General features: G+C 42.1%; 1 protein-coding gene and 1 long non-coding RNA gene across 6 annotated transcripts; both read right to left on the reverse strand.

The window, feature by feature from the left end:
• Window positions 1-385: 385 nt before the first annotated feature.
• LOC141045617 (uncharacterized) lies at window positions 386-1,607 on the reverse strand. Its single transcript, XR_012217909.2, has 2 exons — window positions 1,277-1,607; window positions 386-814 (listed from the first exon to the last, which is right to left on the reverse strand). It is a non-coding gene; the product is annotated as an uncharacterized LOC141045617 (long non-coding RNA).
• Window positions 1,608-3,177: 1,570 nt separating this feature from the next.
• Window positions 3,178-8,502, reverse strand: LOC112285130 (uncharacterized). Of its 5 annotated transcripts, none has more exons than XM_090251891.1 (15): window positions 8,369-8,502; window positions 7,389-7,785; window positions 6,928-7,032; window positions 6,567-6,614; window positions 6,156-6,362; window positions 5,968-6,051; window positions 5,665-5,783; window positions 5,355-5,456; window positions 4,954-5,070; window positions 4,720-4,773; window positions 4,538-4,604; window positions 4,248-4,301; window positions 4,028-4,117; window positions 3,780-3,812; window positions 3,178-3,625 (listed from the first exon to the last, which is right to left on the reverse strand). In XM_090251891.1, exons 2-15 carry the CDS (start codon window positions 7,467-7,469, stop codon window positions 3,473-3,475), a joined length of 1,314 nt encoding a protein of 437 aa, XP_090108017.1. In that variant the 5' UTR covers window positions 7,470-7,785; window positions 8,369-8,502; the 3' UTR covers window positions 3,178-3,472. The 5 variants fall into 5 exon arrangements, with proteins under 5 accessions (XP_090108017.1, XP_024381455.1, XP_024381456.1 ...); XM_024525687.3 differs by lacking the exon at window positions 8,369-8,502 and adding an exon at window positions 8,196-8,362 and having other exon boundaries at window positions 7,389-7,779; XM_024525688.3 differs by lacking the exon at window positions 8,369-8,502 and having other exon boundaries at window positions 6,928-7,029; window positions 7,389-8,362.
• Between the last annotated feature and the right edge of the window lie 274 nt (window positions 8,503-8,776).

Below are 8,776 nucleotides of genomic sequence, written 5' to 3' on the forward strand. Positions count from 1 at the left end.
ATCAACTTCACAAATTATTTACGAAAGTTATTTGGCCATAGACAGCAACAGAAATCCTATTCATCTTTATTTGACCTAAATCACCTTCATTCTAGTTGGATATCAGCATCAACAGTAAGTAGCATACCATGATTGTAGTCCTTGGACTGAGAATACTCCCACGCGTGATGTCGCTCGATCTATCACCAAGAACCCTACCTTCGTTGATGTGAATGATTACCCAAAGCAATCTGCTGCATGGAGAACCCTCGCCAGTGCCAATTGGAACCACAATTTGAAGTCAATATAGCTGCTGCAAATATCTATCCCTCTCACATCCAGCAACAGGAAAGAGAAGCTGAGTGCCTTGCCGCTAAACAGCGGATTCATATACAGAGGAAATCTGTCCTTTGAATTCATGCGCAAAAACATGAGTATATGTTTGGATTTGTATTTATCGGACATGTCCATAAATGTACAAAACTTTCTTGATATGTTATACCGATCTTACAGGGATTTGTCGGGTTTCCATATGGAAATTTTAGGATTAGTGACATTGTGTCACATGGTACTTTAGCTACGATAGTTACTTACAGCCCTACTAAAGCATACTAAATTTACGCACGTCCAGTGGAAGACATGAAGAAAGTTGCTATCTACGGAGATATTCTTACAAAACTCCGTATTTCACAATGTGTTTGTATGATCCATGGTCATTGTCGATCGATTCATGCGCAGGTGTTTCCATGTGCAAAGCAATCCAACAATAAACACTTCAGAAATTCATGTTTGCAAAAAGAAGTTCCAGTTCTTCACCCTCCGTGTTAGTTCGCACCTATCACCGCAACACATGTAAAGGTCAGTTCGCAGAACTCAAACGGGCATCCAAATGTGTCAAAGTCTTTCCAAACCCTCCACAGACATGAACAATGTACGACCCTGCCAATTTCTGCAACAGGTGTTGAATACTGTTCATCAGCAAAGAATCAAACTGCGTAGACGTACGAATCAGGCAAACCACCGACCAAATATGATGTAATTACAGTGAAATCTCACGCCCTCCAGCTTCAACTCGTCAATAGACACACCACAACGCCGCATCTAAACGTCCATGGACCGGTAACTTAAGCAGATAATAGTCAGACTTCCAACATTGGCACAAAATATGACGATCAAAACGGAGAGCAGATTATCCCGCACGAAAACAAACTCAAACACTGTTCATAATCGCCTTGAATTATTCGGACCAAGTGTCAACCGCTCCACCAAACCGCGCAAAAACAATTTTAAAAATTACCTTCCCAAGAAGCTGCAGCATTTTGTCCAGCACTTTGATGCGGTTCGAAACGTAAGAGCTTCCGGAGGGGAGGCGCTTCATGCGCTGCATTTCGGCTTGCACGAGCACGGCCTTGTGCTCATCACTGCCCGCCATAAAGTCAGGGGCAGCATCACGGTCCCTGCTGGTCGGGCCATGCGACCCCGACGATACTTCCGTTTGCGCCAGCTTCTCACTGCACTGCAATGCACCGATCTCTACACAAAAATTCTACAACCGAACTGCTGCAACAATGAGAGCTCGGAAACGGCGTTTGCTGCGGCGATCGTGACGAGCTTGCAATGGTGTGACCTCTCTGCAGGAATGGCCTCTGTGCCGCTTGGAGGCAAACTTTGTCTTCTCGTGTCGAAGGCAAGTCACGGGCCGGGCCGGGCCGGGCCAGGCGTGAATGCGAACTCCCGACGTGGCTCAGAGCGGGTTTCCAGAGAATTCTAAGTTTAACCGACTGGGCCAATAAATGACTTGTAGTACCCAATCACGATCTAATCGGGCTCACGACATCTATCGCTTTGTACTTTTTACGTCCACTAGCTTTCACTTTTTTAATACTTTCCTACCACCCGCAGTAAAGTTTAAGTGTGTTTTGCTCTTGTTTTACATTTTTCTTAAGATCGGAAGCGTTTTAATTAATTAGCAGAGACAGTGTAGTAGCAGACTTGAAAGTAATTCCATAACTGTCTGAAATTGTGAAATCTTCATTTTATCATTTTTTTCTAATTTCTTAACAAAAAGAATAAAATTTTCTTTGAAATTCAACCAGCACCTTATATTCATTTCATGCTTATTCTTACACCTCAAAAAATTTAAAGACTAAATCATGGGTAGCTCATGAATTTTATATTTCTATTTTAAATTTTGATTTATGCTTTGAAAGAACTCAAATGGTAATTATATAATGAGTATATTTGTATTTAACAACAAATGTTATGTTAAATAAATGGTTTTGATCATAGAATATCTAATTCGATTTTAAATAAGAAGTGTAAAAGGATTCTATTTAAATGTACTGTTGAATTTGTGCAAAATCTCAAGAAATAAGTTTGCTTCAAATTCTATATAATACAAGCTAATATAGGTTAAATCTCATGTGTTTGGATTTGGTTTACTTTTATATGTATATATATGTTCTCAAACGAAATTTTTAATATGAGAGTATCCTAAATTATTTGTCATTAAAAATCTCACAATCAACCTCAAGATGTTTTACTACCTATTTTTAACTTCTAATTTTATACATTAGTAACACTATAGAAACCACCCTAAACACCTACAAACTCTTTCATTTGCATCAATCATCAGCCATCATGATATAGAAATTTAAATAACTAATATCTTATTCTTAGACAAGTAATAAAAATAACAAAAATAAATAAATAAAAATGATGATTCTAATGACAAAGAAACTGATTTTATGATGTTATTGAGTAAAATACAACAATGATTATTGTACAAAGCATGAACTATAAAATAATAATAAATACTAAATTTTGGTTGTGACTAGAACAATCAGGAAAATGAAATTTTAGACAGTGAGTGTCCTACAAAATGGATGAAACAAGCACTATATTAGCTAATATCTTTCTCAAATGTAAATAAGCTTCATGCAAATATTTAGTATTAAATTTTAGCTGAAACATCCATAAAAGGAAGTCACAAATTAGTGTAAATTGATTAACATTTGGATAGATTAGGGCAAGCTTATTAATTTTGGAAAATAATTATGCACAATAAGCTAAAACCGTCTGTCACTAATTGACATGCATTACTAATGTTAAATGGATTCCGATCAGAAGCAGTCAATAAAAACTCAAGCAGCAGAAAACCAGAGAACGGTAAATGGGAAGCACTGGGTGAAATGGTACTGCGTGAAATGGTACAATATATATATATATATATATAGAAATTAACAAGAAGCAATGAACATGGTATATGTGCAAAAACCGGATCATGCGAGGTGTCGGAGCCTGTCAGATTGAGAGGAACAAGCACGGCGACTGGGTCTTCGAGAATTCACAGCATTGGATGTTGGTGTCTGGATCAGGATCGATCGCAGCGGCAGCAATCCTGCTCTCATCCAGATTCGAGCACCGTGCTTGATGCATGCGGGTCATGAACTCAGCGCCGTCGGTGAAGCTCCGGAGCCGATTGTCTTGTCAACTACGTCAGTCCTAATGATGCTCTCGCATTTGCGTAGCGCATCTCAGCTGCGGCGTACTCTTCATACGGATCCTTCCATGTTGGGTCATCCCGCGCGGCCTCCGTCCATCGTTTCTGAAATTCCAGCATTTCTTGGCTGGATTTCCTCCGCACCTGTTTGCCGAGCGGACCACGTTTTAGTGAAGAATTTTGTGATAGAGTGAGTAATTGATACTGATGCGTAGGATATCGCGAGCAGCGCAGAGTTTGGTTAAGAGAGAGAGCGGAGTTCAATGTGGGACAGGTAGATGGTTTGTGTATTGTATACCTCTTTGCGAGGATCGTACGCCGTCTGAGCAGCCTTTCGATCCAGCCCACCACAAGCAGTGAAACCTTGTTAGTTCTACTTATGTTACATTGTCGAAATCGACCTGCGTTGCGATGGTCTGAGTTAACACACCGGATTCTAGACAAAAGTTACTGGACATCCCTCCGCTAAGAGTATGTCAGTTCAACATCACGAAATTTGGCTGTTCGGGAGCTACGGATGCATGATAGATGTGGAAGTCGGTTTACATTTTTCGCACTCGCCCCACTAAGAGATGGAATGCCTTTGTGCAGGATGTACTCTGCATCGATCACACCCACTTTCTCACTTCGCAACCCCTGGCACCAACATCCACAAACCATATGAGATAGTTTTCTCCCACCCATCATAGACGCTCATTCTGATCCCGTGCGATATCCATTTCTTTTCTCCAATTTAAGGTGGCTGGTGAACAAGGACGACGCATACCTGAGCGCAGTAGCCAAGTTTGAAGTCAACGCCCCACCCATGAACCAAATCATTCTGTTTCAACCCACCATCGATCGGGTATCATAGGATTAGATTGCGTCCGGCCAAAGACAGGTAATGCCATGCTATATTTTCTGTACAAGGAAGTATATTAATCCCGCACGGTATATCAAATTTGAAAGTGCATGATTCTACTTTGCTACCACCTGATTGGACGATACGAATGATTAACGAATTGAAGCGTAAACCATTCCAGGCTTGAAATAAGAAAACAAAAACATCAATATTACCTGGATCATATACCAAACGCACTTCCAAGCTGCCTTCGAAAAAACAGGCGCCATTACCTCCACATATCTGTAGGACGATGGAGAGTTGTAAAACCGTTTGATACAATAACTTACAACAGTGAAGATTATGATGAACAAAGTGCACAATTAGCTGTCTTCCTTCCTGAAAACTGAGCCCTTACCCTGTACACGGAACTGCTTTCTTCTCTGGTTTGCACGAGTTTGTAAGAATTGACCTACATCACAATAGAAAAGGGGAAGTTAATTGAGATTAGAGACAAACCAAGCTGGACTAAACTTGGACCTTAGCATTTGTAAGAACTGCCGGTCTGTTAACTATGCATGATTATACTAGTGTAAGTTGTATAGGAGAGAATGGAAGCAGCACAAAAGACAAGAAGAGATTATAAGCTTACTTATGCGCGATCATGTGTGGATGACGACGAGTGATTTGGTGGTGGATTTTTGATGATTGAGAATCAAGACCAGGTTGAGAGATTTCTAGACCCTCGGCTTGCATTATCTCCAAGTACCTGCAACGCATACAGAATCCGTCATTCACAGCAAATCCTTCCCTTTGTGATAGGTGACAGTACATAATTGAAAGCAAATCGTCCGACTGGATTACACTAAGTTCCACTCTAGTTGCCATGCAGCCTGTTCCTCAAGCAACAATCTAAAGTAATGGTCAGTAACGCTCCTCTCCACAACAAACCCAGACTAGAGGATGTGTCAAAATTCAAGTTCAACAGAATTGAGAGTGGTTCCCTTATTGCATAAACACACCACACAAAAGTGAGGGATCAAGGTTTTTCACCTTTCAGCATTGAAATGTTCAACTCCGAGGTCCTCGTCCCAAAGGAAAATGTAATTGTAACGGTCCACAATATCTGGGTGCATGAATCGTTTGGCGTACCACCTATTCTCCAGGCATCAGCTTTTGGGTTAGTTCACAAGTGATCATGCGTGGGACACATGATGAGTCGCACCGACTTCGTACCCTCCGCTGCTAACTGACAGCTTGAATCTCTTTCTGAGTAGAAACTCAACAAGAAACAGGACCGTTCCAACTCTAAGTCATAGTAAAACGCATAAGAAGTTGGTGCAAACAAAAGTGGGTGATGTACCATTTGGTCTGATGCGAGGCAACAATATGGATGGATTGATTGTTCCAGGGAAGGTCTTGCCACTGATCAACAATCCCATCGTAGTGGAACAGCATAATAGTGAAGTTGCTGAGTGGAAACTGGCAACACCAACAAAATCCATAAGGATGGCTCAACATATTCTCTGATCTCTTGCGCAAACTTCGCGATCTAGAGACTGTGTATTAGAAGCTGCTATGAGGAAAACACTGAGTGGGGCTAAATCTACACAATCTGGAAACAGAAGCAGAAGTGGGCAAAAGAAGAGCGGAGTCAGTCAATTACCTTCTGGACAATGTCGTTGACTACTTTCTTTTGCTTAATACCCACTGCCATTGCGAGCAGGTTGTTCGGCATGGAATTTTGGACCTGGAAGCATAGAAGACGTTATTGTACATCGAAGATGAATTCTGATGCTTAAACAAAATGGATACCAACTACATAGAGAGAGGAGGTTCTGTCGCAAACCCTACTTGTTTCTCATCTTCTGGGTAGAGAGACCGCATTTGTAAATCTGTGGTCGCCACAATTATGCCCTGCGGCAGATTTACCCCGTCTTGCCTGCATGGTGCGGTTGCTACATGACCTTTTGACCTGCTTCTCAACTCGGTGACCGATTTTCTCGATGTATTTGCTGATAAATCACATCCATCAGTGCCTTCAACCGATAACCCCTTGCTCTGCACACGTATAGATTCCCTGTACTTTCAAAATTGATATCGAAATGGAATGCAACATAGGTTCGCTGACCTAAAAATCGACATTCACCACTTTGCAGAAACAGCAGTTCACAATTCAAATTGCTGCCTAAGCAGTCTGGACTTTAAAGTTAAGTGAAGGCCACTTGTGACCAAGATTGGTAAATGTAGGAATCAGAAGATAACCTGTCCTGAGATTTTGAAAGATGAATCGATTCTATCCAAGAATGAAATCTGCACAACCGTAAGCGCAATCCCTGGGTCATCAATCCACGCGGAAAGTAACACGCGGAAAGAGGATCGCTCTGTCAAGTGATGAATCAATTCAGCTGCCTTTTCTCCGAACTCTCGAGAACATCCTCGAGAGCGTTAAGTGATGCAACCCAACAATGCTCTTCATTATTTCAAAACTGATGTTGTACACCCAAGACATGGTTGTCCGCCCACAAATAAGACTGGAGGATGCTCAAGGAAGTGAAAAGCAAAAAAGTGGTGCATTTGTACAAATTCCATGTACCACACACGTTTCTTTTAATTTGTTTCATACCTGAACGCTGCTGAGAGTGAAGATGAGCACGAGCACAACTACGAAAGAGGTAATATACTTTGGCTGCTGGCACAAGGAATACCATTTCGGCTTTTGATCACTCTGCTGACGCAGCAAAAGACATTCGTCAGTTTATTCGTCATCCGACTAAATTTTTAGTTGCAACTGAGAACCTATAAAAAAGTGTTACCGACTGGAATCCGAACATAATATATCATGTATTCTTGAGCTTCCAATTAACGCTACTACTCGTATATTCACTAGTGAAACCATGCGAGTTGAATGGCTCAAAAATTGGTAGTGGACATTCTGTATGCACTCTGGAGAATTTTGAAAAGTTTAAGTGCTCATTTATGAATGGCTAACACCTTGGACCATTTAAAATTCGTTTCTGCATCATATGCGCAGTGTGAGATTTGAGCACGGAATCACATCAACATAACGACGGAAGGAAGACTGACCAGATTGGAGGGAGTGGTGGGTAATGAAGCACGTTGCAGGAGCGATCCACATAGAGCCATTCTCACTGCCGAAAGCGCCATCCAACATTACGACGGCCTTAGCCTCCTCCTCCACCTTCACCTTCGGAACACACCGACTTGAGGGCTGCTTCACTCCAAACCCGCCTCAAATCTCCTCAAATTCATCTGCCAATGAGCGTCCAGCTGAATTCCAAGCGAGAATCACTCGAAGGAGATCGAAGTAAACGGTGATTTGCGATCAGCTCGCCGAAGTAAAGGGGCACGGGACTGGCGCTGGAAGCAAATTTGTGCCTAGAGGGGCATGACGTCTTTCTGGGCAGTGGATTCACCTACTGATGCCCTGAGCCGACGGTTAAGTGACCTGGGAATTCTGCAACTTCCTTCCAAAGGTTTACATCCTTTCAACAACAACAACAACAACAACAAAAAAAAAAAAAAAAAAAAAAAAACTCCTTAATTTCCCCTGTCCTTTACATATTTTGAGGCACTACGTAGTGTGCGGACACTAAACGATCAATCGCAAAGAGCAGAGCAGACCCCACAGACTGGTCTTCAATAATAAGAAGATATCTATCCAAGTATGCGCAACTTCTCTTCAGCAGCAACTTGTTGTCAGTCGTGAAGTTATGCGAAGAATGAGACAAGCTCCTAATTTCGAGGATTCCATAATTGAAACACTCTCAGTTTTTCTGAAGTCGGAATGCAAATATAGGTGGAGAAGGGAAGCGTTATTTCACCAAAATAAAAGGTGTTCTAATCACAAAAAAGAGAGAACATCCTCCTGACCTGCTGGTGCAAGTTCGAAGACTCGACCGAACAAAAGTGGTGCCAAGCGCGATTAGACTACGCACTGGACATACGGCTGCGAAGGTTCTTTGAATTTTAATCTAGCATATTAAAGATAATTCGATGTGCCTACTAAGCTATCGAAGCTCTGGAGTAAATCTGGTGTAACAAACCTCGAAGGCGTTGTGAGGCGGACTAATTGTTCTTCAAGCTTGGCAGCGATGGACTGCCTGGACCCCACTGGTACGCAAAGGATGAGTATCGAGCCACACAGAGCATCGAGGTCAACGATTGACGTATTCGAAAGCCCTTGAATCTCCTGACCACGCCTGCCTTGCGTCGACAACACACACAGCGGTACACTTCTCATTCCATACCCCAATTGCGACAAGTCCAGCACTGGAGCGACTAGAGTCCACCCCAGGAAAACTGGCAAAGTCGTCATGACCAGCGAGATAGTGGACCCCATTCCGCTGAAAATGGTAAGTCTAGCACCTCTAGCTCTAGTATTGTCCAGGCCACCCAACCTAGATTCCATGTGGGCAACTGGATTGGGAGTAGCAACAGAAAAATGAGGACAT

The sequence above is a fragment of the Physcomitrium patens genome, chromosome 7 (genome assembly GCF_059467195.1).
Source record: "Physcomitrium patens ecotype Gransden chromosome 7, ASM5946719v1, whole genome shotgun sequence".
Classification (NCBI taxonomy): domain Eukaryota; kingdom Viridiplantae; phylum Streptophyta; class Bryopsida; order Funariales; family Funariaceae; genus Physcomitrium; species Physcomitrium patens.

What these genes read in the sequence shown, in the direction of transcription:
- LOC112285130 (XM_090251891.1), bottom strand. Translation starts at nt 7,469, where the DNA reads ATGGCGCTTTCGGCAGTGAGAATGGCTCTATGTGGATCGCTCCTGCAA. An exon ending in GAACATTTCAATGCTGAAAG is followed by an intron (nt 5,071 to 5,354) that starts GTGAAAAACCTT and finishes TATGCGTTGCAG; the next exon opens with GTACTTGGAGATAATGCAAG. An exon ending in CGTACGATCCTCGCAAAGAG is followed by an intron (nt 3,626 to 3,779) that starts GTATACAATACA and finishes CTCGGCAAACAG; the next exon opens with GTGCGGAGGAAATCCAGCCA.